The sequence below is a fragment of the Cyprinodon tularosa genome, unplaced genomic scaffold (assembly GCF_016077235.1).
Source record: "Cyprinodon tularosa strain WSP-4 unplaced genomic scaffold, ASM1607723v1 ctg301, whole genome shotgun sequence".
NCBI lineage: Eukaryota > Metazoa > Chordata > Actinopteri > Cyprinodontiformes > Cyprinodontidae > Cyprinodon > Cyprinodon tularosa.
The window spans coordinates 949,811-973,235 of record NW_024039010.1 but is presented as its reverse complement, the minus strand read 5'-3'; the positions used below and the strand labels follow the sequence as shown (position 1 = coordinate 973,235).

General features: G+C 41.0%; 1 protein-coding gene across 1 annotated transcript; it reads left to right on the top strand.

Moving 5' to 3' along the window:
• The first annotated feature begins 135 nt into the window (after nt 1-135).
• On the top strand, nt 136-23,113 carry pop1 (POP1 homolog, ribonuclease P/MRP subunit). Its single transcript, XM_038291842.1, has 16 exons — nt 136-253; nt 403-526; nt 7,787-7,915; nt 8,172-8,347; nt 8,423-8,683; nt 8,763-8,850; nt 8,945-9,123; nt 9,196-9,458; nt 9,543-9,648; nt 9,730-9,826; nt 10,161-10,280; nt 12,349-12,470; nt 12,575-12,766; nt 13,345-13,499; nt 19,615-19,842; nt 21,898-23,113. Exons 2-16 carry the CDS (start codon nt 406-408, stop codon nt 22,571-22,573), a joined length of 2,913 nt encoding a protein of 970 aa, XP_038147770.1. The 5' UTR covers nt 136-253; nt 403-405; the 3' UTR covers nt 22,574-23,113.
• The last annotated feature ends 312 nt before the right edge of the window (nt 23,114-23,425 follow it).

The following is a 23,425-nucleotide window of genomic DNA, read 5'->3' as shown; positions in this document are numbered from 1 at the left end:
TGAATAATTATTTAAATAATAATAATAATTTAATAATAATTCAAACACATTTTAACTGTTTGTACATATTATAGATGGTCTGGGTACGAAGATTTTAATTGTTTGTCCCATTCACTACATTTCCCATGAGTCATTAAAAAACCCGGAAGTGAAGGTGAACGTCAGCTAGCATGAGGACTGCTCACATGGTAGCTAACAGCAAGAGGAGAGCAGCCAAAAATAATTGTGTGGCAAGACCTTAACAGCCTGAAAGGTAACAGTGGTTGTTTAATTGTTGGGGAGAATTATTTAAAACTCTGTTCTGAACAGAAATGCTAACTTTCTCCGAGGTAAATGGAGCTAACTGGCTAAACAGGGAGTCCTGTTGGTGGGGTTTGAGCTATGCTTCTTTTTCCCCTTTAGAAAATGTCTTCAGCTAAAGCCAAGATGCGTGAGAAAAAGATGAGGAACCAGCCTGCCAGTGTGCAGTATCCATCCTGCTCTCAGGTGGAGAATGGAGGAAGAGGAGAACATCATCGTGTCAGCGGTATGCCTTCATCTCTGATTCAGGCTGGTAGTTATTACTCACAGAGAAGCAAAATAAACACAATTACCAGGATAAACTTGGAATTTGATCATTTGTTTACATCAGGGGAACCAATTAAAAATCAGCGGGGTCTGAATAAAGAAAATCAACAATCAGTAAAGGTCCAGAGACATTTTTAATTATAATCTCTTACTCTAAACAGAACTTAACAGTGAAATAAGATGAGGTGTTTATGCATCCATATTGTTCTGGCTTAAACATGTATATAAATATAGTCTTTATCAGACCATATTGTCCCAAAAGTTAGAAAATTGCTATAAAAAAAAAAATAAAATAAAAAAATCCTGTCTTTAAATCTGTTTTTTTTTTTTTTGTTGTTGTCTTATGCAGGCCAGTTAGTTATACGTCAACCTGAACACCTAAATTCGGCCAATCATATTTCAACGGTCATCTGTCATTCAATTTTTTTTGGTCATAGCATCTTGATTCATGTCGCCACGGTTGAAATAAGAAATAAGAGTCATGTCCTTTCCCATTGAGTTCCGTCCCAGTGTTCACGGGGATGGACGTCTGTGTCTTCTGCAGGCGTAGAGCTAACAGAACTGGCAGCGTTGCGAGGCAAGGGCTCAAACATGTACGGCTGTAAGCCTTCTACACCAAAACAAGCTTCTGGCGTCCTCTTCCACAACATCTTCGTCCCCGCTTTCCTCCTCTAAATATAAAATGGATGACGGAGGAAACTCATCCACGACCTCCGACACTAAACTCTCCTCCTCTTGCATGTTTCCTCTGTCCATAGCGTTCCTTGACAGTGTTGATTCTAAGTCACCAATTTAGTGCTATATGGTCCCAATGGAATTTCCCTTTGGGAACCTACTAGCACTAAGTTGCTAACTGGTTAGCAAGATGCTTCTGACAAACCGGAACAATACCTTTACCTGCAGAATAGCCTCCCTAACCATCATTTCAGTGCACATCAAGTTAATACAAGCACAATACAGAGTATGATGGTTTACATGCTCTGAATATACACAGAGAATTCAATTCAATTTCAATTCAGTTTATTTATATAGCGCCAAATTCACAACACATGTCATCTCAAGGCACTTTACAGTTCAACCAGATCATACAGTCAAATTGATACAAAGTTTTCTATCTAAGGAAAACCAGTTGATTGCATTGACTCATTGACTCAAATACAATCCCCCACACTAAGCATGCTTGTAGCGACAGTGGAGAGGAAAAACTCCCTTTTAACAGGAAGAAACCTCCAGCAGAACCAGGCTCAGTGTGAGCGGCCATCTGCCGAGGCCGACTGGGGTTCAAGGAGACAGAAGCAGAGATACAAAAAGCAGCTGTAAAAGGCGGCCCCGTCCAGGAAACACACAGCCAGGCAGACGAGCTCCAAGGCAGCTCCCATGCCAGAGGACGAAGAGAGCACATCCACTCAGTCACGGTCAGAGAAACAGGACCACACTGGAAAACAGGCCGATCTCCAACATCTATTAACAAGGGTGTTGATAGAAGCAGCACAGCTGATGTTTTTTTCCAGGATGACGTCACAGCCAAACAGGAACAGACGAGGCAAAGCTACTCTGAGGAAAAGCAGAGAGAGCAGAAGGTTAGAGATTGAACTAACAGATTCTGCAGAATAGGAGAACAGAGAGAGAATGAAGCAGAATGATGAAATGGGGGTCCCTATGTCCTCCAAAAGTCTAAGCCTATAGCAGCATAACTATAGAGATAGCTCAGGATAACCTGAGCCACCCTAACTATAAGCTTTATCAAAAATGAAAGTTTTAAGCCTAGCCTTAAAAGTAGACAGGGTGTCTGCCTCACGGACTAAAACTGGTAGTTGGTTCCACAGGAGAGGAGCCTGATAACTAAAAGATCTGCCTCCCATTCTACTTTTAGAAATTCTAGGAACCACTAGTAAACCTGCAGATTGAGAGCGAAGTGCTCTGTTAGGAACATAAGGAACAATCAGATCTCTGATATAAGATGGAGCTTGGCCATTTAAGGCTTTATATGTGAGAAGGAGGATTTTAAATTCTATTCTTGATTTAACAGGAAGCCAATGAAGAGAAGCCAGGATAGGAGAGATATGATCTCTCTTTTTCATTTTCATTAGAACTCTGGCTGCAGCATTTTGGATCAGCTGAAGGCTTTTACCTACAGTTTGTGGACTTCCTGATAGTAAAGAATTACAATAGTCCAGCCTTGAAGTAACAAATGCATGGACTAGTTTCTCAGCATCACCCCTGGACAGGATATTTCTAATTTTTGCAATGTTCCTCAGATGAAAGAAGGAAATTCTAGAAACCTCTTTGATATGGGATTTAAATGACAGGTCCTGATCAAAAATAACACCAAGATTTTTTACTTTATTATCTGAAATCAGTTTAATCCCATCCAAATGAAGTGACTGGCTAATCAGTTTCTTTTTCAGAGACTCTGGTCCAAAGACTATAACTTCTGTTTTGTCTGCATTCAGAAGCAGAAAATTAAGAGTCATCCAGGTTTTTATGTCTTCAAGACATGCCTGTAATCTATGTAATGGGTTAGCTTCATCTGGATTTATAGACAGATATAGCTGGGTATCATCAGCATAACAGTGGAAATTAATCCCATGCTGTCTAATAATTCTACCAATTGGGAGCATGTATAAAGTAAAGAGAATTGGTCCTAGCACTGATCCCTGTGGTACTCCACAGGTAACCTTTGAGCGTGTTGAAGATCTATCATTAACATGAACAAACTGAATTCGATCAGATAGATAAGATTTAAACCAGTCTAGTGCTGTTCCTTTAATTCCAACAAAATATTCAAGTCTTTCTAAAAGAATATTATGGTCAACTGTATCAAATGCAGCACTAAGATCCAACAGGACGAGCACAGATACAAGTCCATTATCTGAGGCCATGAGAATATCATTAGTGACTTTCACCAGAGCTGTTTCAGTGCTATGATGAGCTCTAAAGCCAGACTGAAACTCTTCAAAAAGTTCATTATGGTGGAAGTGATCGCAAACTTGTTTGGCAACTACTTTCTCAAGAATTTTGGATAAGAAAGGAAGATTGGATATAGGTCTATAATTGACCAAGTCATCTGGGTCAAGAGACGGTTTCTTAAGCAGAGGTTTAATTACAGCAATCTTAAAAGCTTTAGGTACATATCCCTGTAACAGAGATAGATTAATCACATCTAAAATGGAGGAGGAGATCAAAGGGAATACCTCCTTAAATAACCTGGTTGGAACTGGATCTAACATACAAGTTGAAGGCTTAGATGAAGACAATAATTTTGCTAATTCAGAAAGTTCAACTGGATCAAAGCAGTCTAAACCCGGTTCAGATTCCATGACTACCTCAGGTACAATCGCGGATAGAGGAGTGCTTATGATCTTATTTTTAATAAGATCAATCTTATTTATAAAGAATCCCATAAAATCATTGCTGCTAAGAGCAGGTGGAATGGACGGTTCAACAGAGCTATGGCTCTGGGTGAGTTTGGCAACTGTATTAAAAAGAAATCTAGGATTATTCTTATTCTCCTCTATTAATGAGGAGAAGTATGCTGCTCTTGCTTTACAAAGGGTCCTCTTATACAGCAGTAAACCATTTTTCCAGACTAGGAAGGACTCTCGCAGGCCTGTGGAGCGATATTTTCTCTCCAGTTTCCTAGCATTTTGCTTCAAAGTACGCAGCTCTGCATTAAACCAAGGAGCAAGCTTTCTATTTTTAACGGTTTTCATTTTCAAAGGAGCTGCGTTGTCTAAGGCAATACGCAGAGAACTAGCAACCCCCTCAACAAAATCATCAACCTGTGAAGGGGAATAAGCTAAGCTTTTGCACTCTGCAGCACTGCTCAGTGACACAGAGCAGAGAGAAAGTGAAGCAGATTCTTTAAAATTTATAACTGCACTATCTGATAAAGATCTACTAAAATTGAACCTTCTTTTGGGGGAGGAGAACTCTGTTAAAGTAATCCTGAAGGTTATTAGAAAGTGGTCAGAGAGGACAGGGTTGTGAGGAAATACTGTTATTTCTTCACATTCTATGCCGTATGTCAGCACAAGATCCAAAGTATGAATATGAGAATGTGTGGGACTATTCACATTTTGAACAAAGCCAATAGTGTCTAAGATAGCATTAAAGGCTGCTCTTAAGCTATCGCCTTCAATGTCAGCATGGATGTTAAAATCTCCCACTATGATGACCCTGTCAGTATTTAATACCAAATCAGAAAGGAACTCTGAAAACTCATCTAAAAATTCAGAGTAAGGACCTGGTGGACGATACAAAGTTACAAAAAGAAGAGGTTTTCTTGCCTTGAAATTTGGATCAGGGAAATTAAGGGTTAAATGTTCAAAAGAGTTGTAGGAATTAATTGTTTTGGGAGTAATCAGTAAGTCAGACTCGAAGATTGTTGCTACTCCTCCTCCTCGCCCAGAACTTCTGGGGATGTGAAAATTTAAATAGCTTGAAGGAGTTGCCTCATTTATGCTCACATAATCCTCTTGCTGCAGCCAGGTTTCTGTAAGGCAAAACAAGTCAATGTGATTATCACAAATCAAGTCATTAACTAGTAGACTTTTAGAGGAAAGCGATCTTATGTTAAACAGACCGTATTCCAACAGAGAAGTTGGAATATAAATATTTACAGAGTCCTACCAGCTAGGATAGCCTCAGCTCTGCTATGCAGAGCTTTATTTATCATGACTTAATGAATAATCTTGGATTAAAACAAGCTTCAGTATCCGTATCAGAAGCTGCTGTCTTCCTGTTAAAAGGCAGTTTTTCCTCTCCACTTTCGCTATAAGCATGCTTAAGGGCTGGTTATACTTCTGCAGCAGTTTGTCGCAGTGAGCTTTTCGCAGGTATGTCGCAGACATTTTTGATTTATGCTCAATATTGAAGCGTGGTCTGCGCTCTGTTTATTCCATACCACAACGCAAGAGGGGGAACTCACCAACTAGCTGTGGGTCTTGATATGGCCAAGGCAGCGAGGAAGTTGGGGCCAGTTTGTGCAACAACGGAGGGACATGAGGGTGAAAAAGAGCGGGGATCCAGGGGGAAAAAGGCTCCCAGCGTTCTCGCTCCTCTAGCTGGTCGAAATACGCATAGTGTAGAGCGGCTGTAGATTTGACCAATCAGAGGCCTCCTGTCTGCGGTCACCTACAATTTGGGAGAGGTGCAGCAGAGTGTCTGCGGAGGGGGCGGGAACGTCTCTGCTTTCACTACGACACGCGCAGACGACGTGGTTTCGATGTATAGATCAGCCTTTAGTGTGAGGTAGTGATAAGTTCATGAGGCATCTTAAAGTGTTTTGACACATTGCCAAATATTATTGATAATAATAATAATAATAATACATTTTATTTAAAAAGGCGTCTTTCTGGACACTCAAGGTCACCGATGCTGCGATTATACCGTCTCACAGAATACTGACACCTGCTGGACCTTTAAAGACACTACAGGCAGCTTATTTGACAGACTAAACTGATTTAATTTGATGATCTAGTACAATGATATAATTGAACTTATTGTAGGTTATATTGGATTATTTCATATCTATGTTTATATTTGAAAATATCTTTGATATTTTTAGATGCCGTCAATAAATAATGTAAACATATCATAACATGAAAATTTAGGGGAAAATGTGAATGAGGATCTTTGTGGATGAGGTTTTTAAATCATATTTTTAAAACAGTAAGTACAGTAAAAACAGTAAATAAACTAAGAGTCAATTTGAAATAAACTTTAAATAAGATAAGTTGAGTGATAACTGAGAGGAAAAGGATGACACAACCAGAAAATTAAAAAAAAAATGTTCCTGTTCCTTTTAGGCTGCTCCAAATTAAACTGCAAAAGATGAGACATTTTTTTAGCAGATGCATCATGTTGACAGATAATTTTTTTTTTTTTTTCCCCACTTAATTTTTATTAAAATTTTTTGCAACTTACACAGACATATACATACAAGCCTACATTCAGGCTGCCGCTCTATATGGTAAAGTTTAAAAAAAGAACAAAACTTTGAAAGTATATACAACAAGTTAGGCTTACAAGTAAAGTAGGTCACATGGTTAAACATAAGTAACTTACAAACATAAATGTAGTTAGTAATTAAATAAGCAGCACCAATGGAATAAAAATTAAATAGAAAATAATAAGAATAAAAATTATAATAGAAATGGCATAGAATACAATGAAAGAAAAAAAAAAAAGTTTTACTGCATTAATATGGTCATGGCCGGTTTCCACCTATTAACAAACATGTCTTTTTGAAGCCTCAGACAATAAGTTATTTGTTCCATATAATAGATTTCCCAGAACTTTTCAATACACATTTTGTATGTTGGCGGGTCGGGCTTCAACCATTTAACTGTGATGCATTTAAGAGCTGCAATCAGTAATATTTGTAGAAGGTATTTTTTTCCTCTTCCAGTAACGTGTTTTGGTAATAATCCAAAAAGTACCATCTCAGGGTCTTTGTTAAAGGTGTCCTGAAATACTTTTCTAAGGGCCTCAAATATCTTGTCCCACAGTTTTCTCAGTTTAGGACATGTCCAGAATATATGAGTATGGTTGCCAATGTGTGACCCACAACTTCTCCAGCATTTATCTAAGTGTATGGACCCCATTTTACATATGACCGCTGGTGTCCTGAAGAAACGTCTCATTATCTTCCACCTAAATGCTCGCCATGTATTAGAGTTAGTGACTTGATGCGCTTCAGTACATATTTCTTCCCATTTGTCTTGCTGTATATCTATATTCATTTCGCTTTCCCATCTTTCTTTGGTCGACAGATACGTTTTTAAGCACGGTTCAGTGAGTCAGTCAATTAGATTACTGAGTCAATTAGGGTCACATGACTTTCTGGAAATGACACGCACACCGATAGTGTTTAGATCTATGGGTGTTACTTGACCCATCCCTAGTGTGAGGGATTGCTTTTGAGTCAATGAGTCGATGCAATCAACTGGTTTTCCTTACATAGAAAACTCTGAATCAATTTGACTGGATGATCTGGTGGACTTTAAAGTTTCTTGAGATGATGTGTGTTGTGAATTGGCGCTATAGAAATAAACTGAATTGAATTTAATAAGATAAAGAAAAAAGTCAAATTGCTGGCTTAAAGTATCAGCTAGCTGATGTATAGCATGTACATGTATTCAGACATTATGGCAAAGCTAGGTCCAAACCACTGAAGCCAATGTTGCTTTAATTTACTAGCTTTGTGTTTTTGCAGAAGGAGGTCAGTCGGATGCGCTTCCTTCCTCAAAGAGGCAGAGGACCCCCTCTGACCGGAGCGGATGGGTTCGTGGACATCAGAAAGATGGCGGTGGATACGCCAGGGAGATGCCCAAGTACATCACAGGTAAACATAGCGACGACATATCAATGGAAACTGTCACTGTCTTGTGCTATTGAGCTGATTATTTAAAAGATTTGTTTTTTTGTGCTTTAATGAAAAATGAAACTTCCTCTTCATTATGTATTTATTTATGGATGTCTTGCTCTATTTTTTTTTTTTAACTGGATCTTTTCCAATATAAAGTTTGGTTGTGGAAGTTGAGCCTCATTCATCATCAGCTGGATGTTTAGCCGGTTTGCCCTCCTTCCTCCTGGTTCAGGTGGAGCCTTCGCCCGGGCCAGAGCTGCAGAGGTGAACGCCATGCTGAAAGCCGTCACCAAGACGACGGGTAGCAGCCAGGTGTTTGCGTCTCTTCCCAGACACATGAGGCGAAGAGCCATGAGCCACAACACCAAGCGTCTCCCTCGCAGGCTGAGAGACCTCGCCAACAGGATGGTAACTCTTGAGGCCTGTTTTACTGTTAAGCGGTTAGGAATCTGAACGCCCCTCACTTTTCACTCGCTCCTGCAGAGGGAGAAGAGCCTCCAGGCCGGCCCTAAGAAGAAGAAGGAGCCTGCGAAGGGCAAAAGCCGCAAAGCCCGCCGGCGCCATGGCAACCTGCTGCTGGAGTTCAATCGGCGCCAGAGGAAGAACATTTGGCTGGAGACGCACATTTGGCACGCCAAGCGCTTCCACATGGTTAAAAAGTGGGGCTACTGCCTCGGGGAGAGACCCACGGACAAATGCTACCGGCCGTGCTACAGAGCAATGAGCAGCCACTGCCTCCTACAGGTAACCATGGCGACAAAAGGGATATTTTGGGTTACTGAAAGGATTTCATCAGTAATCTCTGTTTTTTTTGTCTATTCAGGATCTTTCTTATTACTGCTGCATAGAGTTAAAGGGGGAAGAAGACAAGCTGCTGGCTGCTCTGTCTCAGCTGACGTGTAAGGAAGCCGGTAAGATCCCATCGCTCCTGAAAACTACCATACTATTTATTCCTATAGAGTCAAGATTTATGTTTAGATCCTGTTGTGGCGTCTTTCTTTCTAGGTCCCACATTTGCTGCAGCTGTGAGCCTCTCTGGGGGCAGACAGGGTAGTGTCACAGTGTACAGGGCGGGCCAGTACCCTTCCCAGCCCCTGGGACCTGTTTCCTACCTGTGGAGACCCAGAACACCAGGGGAAACCCACAGGCAGCTGTGGATCTGGGCTCACCCCACTCTGAAGCAGGTATGCCTGGTCTCCACGGTGTGAATGAGTCCGTTTAGAGGAAATTGGAACCAGATCTGTCCTGCATCCTAGGACCTTCTCCCTGAGCTGCAAAGCGTGTGCCGGTGTTCGGAGGCCGTGGCGCCCCCAGTTGAACCAGAGGTCTCGAATCCAGAGGCGGATCACGTAACAGTGGAAGAACGGAAACCTGGAAACAAAGGGAAACCTGGAGCCAAGAGAAAGAGGAGCAACAAGGATGCTGGTGAACCGCCTCCAAAGAAGATTGTAGGAGATGGAACCAGACTGCCCAGCACCCCGGTTACCTGGAAGTCCAGCTCCACTGGAATAGTCATAAAGTCAGTTCAGTGTTTGACAATAAAAGCTGGGATCCATTAAACTAACCATGGTGTTACTGATGTTTAGTTTTTATCTGTTTTCAGCGATCTCACAATGGAGATCCTACGATATCGTCTGATTGGACCGCAGTCTCATTCTGTGCTGGCAGAGACTTTGGAGGCAGCTACAGTCTGCGATGGAAGCATGAAGGTGAGATGAGCTTCAGCAGCGTCTGAGCTGGTTTCTCACCCTGGGAAACCGAGGGAATTGAGATTTCGTTTCCTGCTTCAGGAACAGGAGCATTTACTCTGGTGGCCTCAGCATTGCAAAGATCAGAGCAACATGGATCTCCTTCAGCAACAAACTGATGTCTTTAATCTATTGAAAGGTTGGTTCATTTTATTTTTATGTTTTTTCTCCATTTATGCTCATTTACGGAAGAGGTTTAGGGCCACTAAAAAAAATAGCAAAAAGTTAACAGATTTTTAAATTTTATTTCTGTATGATTTGAGAAAAAAGTCAGAATTCTGACTTTAATCTCAGAATTCAGTAAGAATTCTGAGATTAAAGTTAGAACTTTGAGATTAAATTTAGAATTTTTAGATTAAAGTCAGAATTCTGAGGTTGAAGTCAGATCTGAAGTCAGTCAGTGGCCCTAATCCTCTTCTGTACTCATTTTACCTGGTAGATTACTGCTTGTTCTTGTTGGTTTAATCCTCCAGGTGTCTGTTCAACTGGAGAACTCCCCCCAGGAACGGTGCTGGGCTTGACCGTGGATGACCCCCGCCTGACTTTACCTAAAAGGAAGGTTAAAGCTGTGCCCAGTGTGAACCAGTCCCAAGGTAAACTCTGACCTTCTGGAGGACGATGCAGCTCTTTCTGCTCTGAGAACCGTGTGCAGCATGTCAATCCAAACAGATCATAATAAACGAACTGGCCCTGGCTTCAGTCTCGAGGTTGCTGCGGCGAGTACGCCTATGGTTCTGTGCTCCGGGGGGGCCTCTGCCGCGCCATGCAGATGTTCCAGGTTCGAATCCTGGCAGAACCCTGTACTCCAAGCAGAACCTCGCTGATTGACAGCCCCTCATTTCCCGATTCTGTGGACTTTAAAGCTCATCTGTGGGATTTGGTAAAATCAACACCAGCAGCAAACCTGTAGTGATTTTAAAGTGAAATCAGTCTGCATACTTATTGCTCTTTTAATAAAACCCTTTAAGACCTGATGAGACCGACACAGGCGGGAAAACAATGAAACCTAATATAACTCGGCACCTAAGAACCTCAGACCTGAAAAAATCAGCACTTTGGATAAACCTGTTTCAGGCATCTTCAGTTCTAGCAAATAGTTTGAAATAAGCGTTCCCACAGTAATGAAGACAGGAAGTCGTTATACTGGAAAAGTGCTTCTAAACAACACCGTTTCTCAATTCACAAGAACGCAAGTACGGACCGTATCCTCCCCACCTATGTTCATGAGAAGAACGAAGCATAAATATGGATCTATTGGAACAGAAGAGTACTGATGACATCACCACACGCTCAGCTCGTTTGGAACTGCATTTCACTTCCTGTTATTAATGGTCTCTAGATAATAATAAATTATTACTTTTTTCATTTATTAAGGGAATAATAATGAACACAGTCAGATAAACACAAATTAAAATTTTGCCAAATAAAACAAAAAAATCACCATCAGAGCCAGCTGTCCTTCACACACGGCTATGCAGAGAGAGGGCTGCTGCAGACGGGCTAACGTTAGACCTGGCTGCTGTTACCCTTGGAGCTCCACTGTTTGCTGCAGTACTCTCAACTTAGGAAACTATTTTTTTAATCACGCATTAAATCAGTCAATGGACCATATAGTGAAGCTTAAAAGTATAATATTCTCGCCTCAAATGATATTAAAACTATTGTTGAACAACAGCAACAGAAAAGAGAACTTTTAACTTTATACTCTGAGCTCTGTGAGCACTAACCTGGAAGCTGCTGCTGCAGTGCATGCTGGGACAGCTGTCCATCTCAAGAACGGACAAGTCTGCTCTGACGCATGCTGGGTAAAGGGGGAGGGGCGAGAACAACATCTGGGGACTTTGTCCGTTCTCGGTCTGCTGTTCTTGTGAATTGGATCAGTGCTATGGCTGAGGCTGATGACGTTTCACGAGTAAATGAGTGCATGAGAACGCACACATACTGAGAAACAGCCCAGGTCTTCTTAATGAAGACCTTTAGAAACTGTTGATTAGGCAGCAGGATCCCATAAATGTAAAAAAATTCTGAAAAACAAACCCCAAAACAATTCTTATAGAAAAAAAAAGTGATTTAAAGCTGGAGTTTCCAAACATTTCAGCCTGTAACAGGGCCATAGGTGGCCCCTAAAAATACATACCACTATTTCACTTTTTATTTGTTATAAAATAAATAAATTAAATATATATATTTTTTTTAGATAAAATTGAACTATTTCATTTATAATTACATATTTGTTTATTATCAATTTGAGGAAATTGGCCCAGAAAAGTCCTTGAAACTTTGTTGAAGCTGATGTTAAAGTGTAGGAACAAGTATTTTCTTATTAAAAAAATCTTTTTTTTTCCTTTTACAGTGGTTGAAAGGTGAAGGTTTATCTCTGGCAGAAGCTTAGATACTATTTAGGCGCTCTGCTTTTTTGGTGCATTGGTTTTTTTAACTGGAAAACATTTTTTTATTCTCTGGTATTAATTAGATATGTTACAGTGAAAAACCCCATGCCTGCAGCTGATTGGCTGATTGGTAGTTATGAGTAAAATGAGACTGTTGAGCATTTTCACTGTTTCTGGGGTTTGGATCTGCGTTCTGTTGCGATCCATCTAGAACCTTTCCTGATTCTAGTGAAGCTTTCTTCACAGGACCACGCTGTGTGTGTTTCTTCAGAAGCCGATGAGGAGAAGAGGAGCGAGCTGAAGCTGCGAGGAGTCCCACAGGCCTGCTGGGATAGTTTGCTGTGGGAGCGGTCTGTCCGCGACAACGTCACCGACAACAAGATATCTGAGAAGGTGCGTCATCCTGCTTCCTCTCTGCTTTCATGCTGCCTCATGAGTCTTAGCTGCTTTTTTTAAGCTTTCCTCACCTGGCTGTTTTTTCTGTTTGCTGGTGAAAGGAGCTGAACCGTATGAGGAGTGAACTACTGGTACCAGGGTCCAGGCTGAGCCCCACCCCCCCACAGGGCAGAGTCCCCATCTTACTGGTTCATCAGCCGGGCAAGCAGGTGGGAGATGAGCTGAACTCCTGGGGGGCTGGATGGGACCTGCTCCTCCCTAAAGGTTGGGGGATGGCCTTCTGGATCCCTCTGGTAGGTAGCATGAAACCAAGCCAAGTAGCTGAGAGCATTTTCTCTGCAGACCAAATCAAACCAAAATGATCTATCTTTTCAAAGCACCATGCTGAGAAAGGTGAGCGTCAATGACTGTCTGAAACCGTAGCTCACCACAAAGAGTCTGAAAAAGACAACCAACCGAGGACGAGCACGCAAACATATCACCAGAATGATTGACAATTAGGAGGAACACTTATTTAGAAGATCCACCCGGAAAAATAAAATCCTCCACTATACCTTTAAATATTGATAGAAACAAAAACTGTGAAGGAAAAACTTCCATGTGTTTGATTTTGAATTGAATCAGTCTGATCAACTGGTGATTTCACAGTAAAAACAAAAGGACGTCATGTTGAGGGTGTTAATACTGCTGAGTCAGGTTCTGAAAAAAAAAAAGTTGAGGAAGCTGTAAAAGATGGCTGTGGTCACGGCAGACCATCTGTTAGAGGAATAGTAACAATTAGTCTTTAATTTGCCATGTGGGCTTTAGGAAGGCTGTATTTGTTAAATGTTACCTCAATCCTTTTGTTTTCTGACTCTCTTGTTCCCTCCAGGTCTACAGAGGGGTCCGTGTAGCCGGGCTGCACATGACTCTGAAACACTCTCAAAACAAAGCTGCTCCCCATTTTCCCCATGACTATCCAGACTGCCCTGCAGGAGCCCGCTTCCAGGAGGAGCAGGAGGCCGAGCTGCTGGACAGATTTAAAAGGTTAGCCTAAAACTGAATCCTTAATGTCCTTATATACTACTGTGGTTTTTAGGGAGATCTTGTTCTGTGAGGTTTTATTGAGGTTTCAATATTAATCTGACATAAACAATAGTAAAAACTGTAAAGATATTCCGTCGTTTCCTTGCCTTGATCTTGTCTTTGTCTTTTTAATGATGTCCAACAGAAAATAACTAAATTAGAATATTTTAGTAAGTCTCTAGAGTAGAGATGTCCCGATCCAGGTTTTTGCACTTCCGATCCGATACCGATATTGTTTTTGGACTTCCGATCCGATACCGATACTGGCCGATACCAGCCTATCCGAGCATGTATTTAAGTTTAAGTTAAAGTATTTAGCCTTAGTTGTAAGACTCATGTTGAAAAGGGTTTTAGTACTCTTGATAACATCTAGCCAGCTAAATAAGGTGAGATTGAATGAAACACAATGCTTGGTAACAACAAACTTACCTGTTTATTAAGAGATAAACACAAACTGGACAAAATTATGAATAGCAATCTGAAATTGCACAGTGAGCAGTAAAACCGTAAACAGTTCAAGGTGCAAGTATTACTGTAAGTTTTAATAAAAATGCAAAACAGGGGAACACTGGCGCAAAATAGTGGAATGGATCGTTTTGAATCGGCGAAACTGGAAAATACGGACCGGAGTTTTTTTTTAAAACTGGATCGGCAGTCTGGATCGGCATTTTACATGCTATGCCGATACGCATTTTTTTGCCAATATCCCCGATCCACGTATCGGATCGGGACAAGCCTACTCTATTGTTTGTACCGTATTTTCACGACCATAGTGCGCACCGTACTAAAAGGCCCAGTCTCAGTTATGTGTGCCATTTATGTATTTAACACACAGGGCCGGTTCTAGCCCTTTGGTTGCCCTAGGCGAGATTTAGTTTTGCACCCCCAACCCCCCCCCCCCCCCCCCCCCCCCCCCCCCCCCCCCCCCCGTGCGGTGAATTGTGCCTACAGTTGTGCAAAGTGTGTGTTACATAATTGCAAAGCAGTGTTTGTTCTTTTAGTTTTGTGAACTCAGTGAGTGGATTTGCTATAAGTATTAATAGTTTTAGAAATTGTGCTATAAGAATCAAGGTTGTGTTTAAGCATTCAGAAAAAACTGTTAACTTAGCATGGAGTGATGCATAGACAAATACCAGAATAGGTTTCAGTACCTTTTCTTTTTTATTATTTTAAATAATTTATTACACACTCAAAGTTAGGACTGTGCAAAAACACTTTTAACCATCTGTAAGGACACTTAGGTAAAGTATAACTAAAAAACTGGATTGAATCATTGAATGAATTTATTTCAGACAATTAACAAATTTAACACACATTAAACAAATATTAAATAAATCAATTTCAGAAATTACCAAATAACAATAAAAAATAATGAATTTAAGAAATTCTTCAACCAAGGACTACATAAAAAAGTAATTGATAAACATTAAATTAAATTTTCTGTTCCAGTTCAATTAAATCATTTGAACATAAATAGAAATGAGATAAACAAAATTTTCCTCTATATAAAATATATCAGGTATATTTACCCTGATTTCTGACATTGATTAGTGATTAAAGAAAGGATTAACCCTCTACAAACAAAAGTGCTTTTATGAATACCATTACAAAATTAAAAGTTTGAAGTTGTTGTTTTTTTTTTGTTCACATATTCTATGATGAACAGCCATAACTTCATATATTTTGATGATTATTTGTACATCCCTTTTGAATACTCAATGCAGATAATCACTACAAAATATTTTATTTATATTAGTATCTTCTACCCATTCTCAAGCTAATAATATAGCACATAATTCTGCTGCATATATACTGAGAAAAAAATGATGTCAACATTAGGGATGGGGATCGTTAATATTTATTGATATCGATACCTTTATCGATACTCCTTATCGATCCGAGTCTTTATCGATACCACTATCGATACATTTCTGTTTTTTGGTGGAAAGACGATGCAAAAATTTTTTTTAACAGAACTGGTATTGCTTCTATTGCTTAACAAGTGAGCATAACAAAAACGTTTCTAGCCTTCAATAAACATGGCTAATGTAATAGGCCACTTCGAAATGACATAAAACTAACTAGAATATATTTTCACAATTGTTGGTTAATGTATTGTCTACTGTCACTTTTCATCATGTTTTTAGTGATTAGGAAAATATTTAACAAATAAATAATTGTATTTTAAATTAAATGTAATTTTTAATAAATGTTGGCATCAGTAGTTTAATTATATATAGAGCAATATACAACTGTATTACTCATGTTTCTCGCCAAAAACAAAATTTCCCGTTTTCTTTACGTTACACTTGAACGCATCATGATAACCTAATTGTCGTTTTACTGAGCCAATCTGAACACATCATCACGCATGACGTCTGAAACTTTATTTACTTTTCAAGCTAACTAGCTTGTATGCTTCTGATTACAACACGGATTTCACAATTAATATTTTTAACTGACCGGACAAGCTACAAAGTCTGTGTCCGCTTACCAGTGGTACTCTGAGTGGATGATTAAGACGGGCCCGACTGCGGCGGCAGGAGGAGGAGGAGGAGGAGGAGTCTTTTCCGTTCAGCCATTCTCGAGTCGCGAGCAGAGTTAAGTGCCAGACTTCACTTGTTTTACTTTTAATATCTGTTTGCTTACAATTTCATTCCAAAATGTTGGTGTACATGCTGCAGTGATTGACGTCACGACTTCCGGGTTGGAGGGCGCTTGAAAAGTGATCAGAATCTTTTCCGATTTTCTCTTAAATGTGAAAAAATAAATAAAAAAACGGTGGTATATTTATTTGTTCATATTTTGCTATTTATATATACGTAAGGTTAAGTCAAACTGACGGACGCTTCATAACCGGTTTAATTCGCTTTTTTTTCTAATTCTATGATTAATGGGAAGTAAGCCTAAGGGCGACGCTAGAGGGCGCCCCCAACACATTTGTCGCCCTAGGCAATTGCCTAGCTCGCCTATAGCAATCGCCGGCCCTGTTAACACACATAAGGCGCACCGGACTATAGGGCGCGTTTTTTATATACAGGTACAAGTCCTCTACTACGTTTAAATACCTCTACTGCGTATTTAAAAATACAGCAGGGGCAAAACTGAGTATGACTGTGCTTTATTCATGTATTTATTACAAACTATTAATCAAACCTGGCAGCTGGCCGTGAGACAGACACATCGCAGATGACACAGCGCTGTGGTCACTCCTAAATTAACTTAAAATCCTGAAACCTGCCGACAGAATATGTTCGCTTTTATTACCGGTATCCTGGTGCCTGCAGTTTAAATTATTTAGATGAAAAACACCTGCCAGCCACCGAGGTGAACCCGGAGGCTGCCCGGCCTAGAGGCTGCTGTTGAATGGATTTCTACTGTCGGTGTACCGCTGGTATGTGGGGGTCTGAGCGCCTCCGACAGAAATAGATAATCTGGATGAACTGACTGCAATTATTAAGTTTTCAGGTGGACTTTCTCACTTAAAAACATATTAAAACTACTTTATTCCCACTGATAGCAGCAAATGTAGCTGCAAGATTTAGATTATTTAGATGAAAAAACACCTGCCAGCCCTTTCATTTGCTTTAATATCATATGTCATCAGAGCGCTGTGTCTGTCTCGCTGCCAGCTCCCAGATCAGCTTCTCTGATTCGTTGATGCGGCGCGTCCAGCAGCAAAACTTCAATTTTTCCATCTCGAGCAGCAGCAGCGCGTTGGCGGCTTGCTCCCGACGCGCAGCGCCTGCTGCTCAAAACGCGCTGCGGGACCTTTTGCTGCGTTTATACGCTCGTCAACCGTTGACTTTGCATGTAAACTCGCTGCTTCTGCTGCACCTGCTGCGTCCGGTTCACAGCGAGCACAGCATTAATTTGTTTCACCATGTTTTTCAAATCAGCTGTGAGATGGGCACGCATGGAGTCAGATTAACAGCGATGGTGTGGTGATGAGTGGGAAAAAAAACACCTGGTCTCCTTACATTCACCTCCCTCAGCCACTCTTTCATCATCTCCTCAATGAGGTGGTCTCAAAAGTCGCAGTTGCAACACACATAAGGCGCACCGCACCAAAGGGCGCACCGCACATTTTGAGGGAAAAAAAAGACGTTTATGTGCGCCTTATAGTCGTGAAAATACGGTATCTAAAATCAGTAAAACAAAAACTATTCAGTGCTGCACCTTTTCCACATTTACTGATTAAAACTCTGTTAAAACTTTTCCAAATACTGTCCTTTTACGACAACATGAGAGGTTTTTAAGATCCTTCAAATAGAAAACTAAGAACTTTTATGTAACTAAATATTTACATCCAATGTAAAGCTGTGTCCACCGATCATTACTGAGATGTTTCTATAGCTTTAGTGGAGAAACATCGGAGGTAAATTCATGATTGGACACGATTAGGAAAGAAACACACCTGTCTACCATATTATCTGGACTATAGAGCGCAATCACAGGTTTTTGTTGTTTTTTTTTTTTTTTACTGGAAACATACATATTTAAGCCGCCCCAACGAACCTGTAGGGGGAGCTCTAGATATCACCCCTAAAGTTGTGATTAAAAAGTAAGCTAGCTGCTGTAAGCTTGTGGGCTCATGACAGTAAGAGCTTTTAATGAGAGATGGAGCTGTAAACAGACTTGCCATTGGTTGGACAGCTTTAATGCAGCAAATAAACGTCCAAATGTATGAATTTGGGACATTTGTTCGCTGTCACTGCTACTAGCATGTGCTAAAGGGAAATTAGCACCATCTTCTTTGACTTCCACTTCCCAGCTGTTGAAGAAAAATCCACAGAAAAGCCGCACCTTCATAAAAGCTGCATAGTTAAAAGTGTAGGGAAAAAAATAGCTGCTTAGTCTGGAAAAAAAAACATTATATAAGGTCCAACAGGTAACGGAGGATGTTGGAGCTCAATCTCCAAGCATGAAGTGCAAGGAATTATCTGTAGACCTCAGAGAGGATTATCCTCAGACAGAGACCTGGATTAAAACCATCAGGTAGCTTCCTGGTGCGATACGAGAAGAAGAGTATCTTGGTCAGAGATCTAGAATTCCTCTGTGGAGAGAAAAGGAGCCTGCATCTGGGCTAAGACAGCGAAAAACAAAACACTCTGAATATCAGGAATCATGTCAGGGTCCTCGCCAGCGTATTTTCAGCTATGCTGAAATTCAGGCCACTAAATAAGTTCAGCAGCTGTAATACTTTGGTCACATCAAAGCACATTTTGAGCAGCAGAAGCAGCCAGTTTATGTTCAAAGTCTATGGTTGAAGCACATCAGGACTGTTAGGATATCTGGGGACCGATGCAGGGTGGCAGTTTGTCAAACTGGGCTCAGGTGAGACAGAAATAGCTCTGGAATCGACCCTCATTAGCCTGCAGCTCTTGGAGTAGGTGGTCAAACTCTCCACAGATGGCTCTGAAGTATCTGGTTTAGTCTATTTTAATTCAAACAAAACTAATGCACAAATCTTAAAGGACTGGATCAGAACCACTCAGAATGACCTGGAGTGACTAAGCCTGAGTCAATCACACATCTGGAGAGATTTAAAAAAAAAAATGGCTGCTCAGATGTCTAAAATCTGACCTGATGCTGCAAATGAAAAGATTGGGTCAAACCATCTAAAGACAGGAGAGCTCAGTTTGCAGAATCAGATTAAAGAGGCCTGATTTGCTGCCAAAGGTGGATCAACAAAGTTAAATAAGCTTGTTGTTTTTCTTTTTATAAAATTGGCAAAAAAATGTTTTTTTCAAATGCACATAATGGGTTTTTTTCTGAACGATTTAGAGGGAAGAGATAAATTAAAAGCCATTTGGAATGAAGCTGATGGAGCAAAAAGTGCAGCACTGAAAACTTTCTGTATGTGCTGCTGTAAATAACTTTATGTCAGCATCTTTATAAAGATGTAAAACGGGTTAAAGCTCTGATCCAGGTTATCTACATGGAGCAGATCTCTCTCTAGTCGCTGAGATGCAGAAATTGCTGAGATGCAATCAACAGTAATGACGTTTAACCCAACCTGGGAGGGGATTCCTCACAGTTTGACATGAGCTTTTAACCTATTTCACCCCCAAAGGCGTCCGCCAGCCAAGAGGGCCAATTACATTAAACATGGCTGCCTGGCTCCTTTTCGTTGCCGTTGGCAACAGCTGGCAGAGGAGTGGGAGCTGCTGATGAGGGAAGAAGGAGCAGAGGGGAAAGGAGATGAGCAAAGTGCAGCAAAAACCGAGGTTGTGACAGAAGAAGTGGCATCACAGCAAAATACAGCTCCAACTTATCGTCCGAGCTGCTTCAACATTCTGAGGTAATTCTGTTTGTTCTAACATAAACTTCCACGCATCTCTTTTTGTTGGGATTCATATGACACACAGACACAAAGTAACGGAGAACAGTGAAATTAGGAAGGAAACAAACAATTCAATTCAACTCATTGACTCAATGGCAATCCGTCACACTAAGCATGCTTGTAGCGACAGTGGAGAGGAAAAACTCCCTTTTAACAGGAAGAAACCTCCAGCAGAACCAGACTCAGTGTGAGCGGCCATCTGCTGAGGCCGACTGGGGTTCAAGGAGACAGAAGCAGAGACACAAAAAGCAGCTGTAAAAGGCGACCCCGTCCAGGAAACACACAGCCAGGCAGACGAGCTCCGAGCCAGCTCCCATGTTAGAGGATGAAGAGAGCACATCCAGTTAGTCACAGTCAGAGAAACAGGACTACACTGAAAAACAGGCAGATCTCCAACATCTATAAGCAAATGTGTTGATGGCAGCAGTACAGCTGATATTTCTCTCCAGGATGGAGTCACAGCCAAACAGGAACAGATCAGATGAAGCTACTATGAGAAAAAGCAGAGAGAGCAGAACGTTAGAGATTGAACTAACAGATTCTGCAGAGTAGGAGAATAGAGATAGAATGATGTAATAGAGGCGTCGCAGCACAGTGGGCCCAGTCGGGACTTATTTAGTAGCTGCATTAATGGCCATCTGGCTTCCTGGTAGTTGAGTGGTACTGCCTGTAGATGGCGCCATGTCCGTTTATGTAGCTCATCATCTCCGATGCTCAGAGATGGGAAGTAACGAAGTACAAATGCAAGTAGATTTTTCTGATATTTTTACTTTACTTTACTACTTATTTTTATGGCGACTTTTTACTTCTACTCACATTTTTACACAAATATCTGTACTTTCTACTCCTTACATTTTAAAAAATTGGCTCGTTACTTTAGTTTTGAATCATTTCAATGGAGTTACCGTTATTATTTTTCACGTCATCAATACCAAATTCAATCTAATTGGATGGGAATCTACGTTGCATTTGACGCACCACTACAAGATGAATCGACAGATTCGGCGGTATTCATTTGCGGCAAATCATTGCAGCTTGGTGGCGGTAGCGTTAGCAGTATGGATGACGAGATGATTGAAAATGAACACAACGGAGATCTAGTCCTATTTGGCAGACATCCATTTAAAATGTAGGCAACGGCATGAAAAAAGTGGTTTCTACTTTTACTTTTATACTTTAAGTAAATTTACAAGCCTGTACTTTGTTACTTTTACTTGAGTAAAGAAGTTTAATCAGTAATTCCACTTTTAACAGAGTATTTTTTAACACTTTTACTCAAGTACGGAAAGTGAGTACTTTTGCAATCTCTGCCGATGCTGAGGTTCTGTTTAGGCTCAAAAAGGACAATAAAACGATATCAGGTCAGAACTTTACAGTATATACCGGTAAAAGTATTTGTTCATAATCAGCTGGATCTTTTTTCATATATCCTGACTTTATCTTTAAAGCCCAGAGCTAAATCAGATTAAGTCTTTAATTCCTCATCATTGTTAGCAGACAAGCAGAAAATATTTTATTTGAAACATGAGAAATCAGAAATAGTTCAAAGGGTTTAAAAACATAAATATAAAGGTTCTGTGTTTTTGGAGCCTCCAACTTGAGGGATTTTTTATTTTAGTTATAAGTTTAGTTATATGCATCAAGCCTGTCAGGTTTTGACAGGCTTGATGCATGCTGCTTCCCCCGTCTGCCTGGCTTTCATCATCTTATTGGAGATGAGAAAACGCATCCAGCCTTAAATTGCTGCCATAGCTCACAGGGATTAATAGATGGAAAGCGGATCATTAATCCTCATTAAAGCAGCTCATAAACTGTGAGTAATGTCAGCGACTTTGTGAGGATAAATCAGGCAGTTTTTTACCATCGGCTGCATATTTTTTGTTTTCTGCCTCATAAATTATAAAATGTGGATCGATCTCAGGGCACCTGATGATGAGCCCAGTGAACCTGACCCAGAATATTACCCACCTGTTGGTGTTCTAAATAGATTCTGCTTATTTTGTGGTTTTCCAGGAACAGGAGGTCCCTGAGGCTTCTCTCTGGCTGGTGCAGACCCACGACGTCGAAGGGACAGAGGCCGTGCCGCGGGGCTGCGGAGGCGCCGCCTCTCACCCCCGCGGCCGTGACGTCGTTCCGCTCCGCCCACAGAATGAGTCTGGTGTGGGTGCGCCTGACGCTGCTGTCCAAAGGGAAACCAGAACCCCACGCCATGGTCTGCGCTCCGACTGCGGAGGACCTGAAGCTGTTTGGAAAAAAACAATCGAGCAGCGGCCCCCAGGAGCCCCCTCATAAAGACCACATTAAATGCAGGATTAAGAGCAAGAAGAAGAGCTCAAAGGAAGCTGCTACATCGCTTCCCCCCTCTGATGTGCGTGAAGTATCAGACATAACCCCTGCGTCACTCCCAAACCCATCCAAAGACCCGCACTCTTCCTCTGACCTGGTCTTGGGGGTTTGGCCCGACCCGCTGCCCAGCGTCACGTCTCACTGCTCCCGGGTGACGCTGGGCTGGGTCACTCAGGGGGACTTCTCTCTGTCTGTGGGCTGTGGGGAGGCTCTGGGGTTCGTCAGCGTTTCAGGGCTACTCGATACGCTCCTGAAGCAGCCGGTGGAGCACCGAGGGAAGCTGCTGCTGCGTAACCCCTCCTCCCTGCACTACCGCTGGGTTAAACTCAACATCGACGTGTGACTTTCAACGGGACCTACACAGAATTGGATAAAAAAAAACTGAAAATAACCCGTCATAATCCCTGTGCCTCTGGCTGAAGATTGAAAGCACCCCATCGAAGGGTCCAATCTTTAAGTTAGCACCGTTAATTTCCACTAATTGGAAATGCTTGCTTGTGAAGATTTATTTTTATGATTTTCTTGGCATGTTTCAGTAACTTTCATCTCATTGAGAAGGAATGTTATCCTTTTTGCTCTTATTACTGCAATATTGAGTTTTATTTTTTTACTTGAAGATACACAAATGCAGTGAAGAGCTTTTTGTTAGAATAACAAGTGAATAAAGGAAACAATCTCATAAAGTTACTAAACTATTAAACATTTTAACAAGGAAAGCATCAGGACTTCTAAATGTTACACAAAAAGAAAAATTGTGTGAAGATGTGCAGCAGAAGCTGCTCTGGTTGGATGAAAGGGAAATGTACCAAATCTTAAAAACTTCATCCTTTTTTTGGTTTAATCTGAGAAATGTAACAGAGTTGAAGCCCCTCCTGTGCTCCACCAGGATCTGATAACTCCATGCTCCATCTGACACGACTCCAACCTACTATTCCTTTTGGTGCAGAATCTTTTCTTGTTTTCATTGTAACCAGGAGGAAATATTTATGTATTTTGGACCCGTCAAAATGTATTAAAACAATCATATTTTATGCAGGGATTTTATTCTGCACCACTCTACATGTTCTCTGGATGTATTTTTGATGAGATACTTGTAGCCATGACGTTTCACTATGACGGGTCTGCAGCCTCAGTAAAGCTAAATAAAACATCCTTTGAACTGTAAATGTGAGTTTTTGGTTAGACATTTTTCATA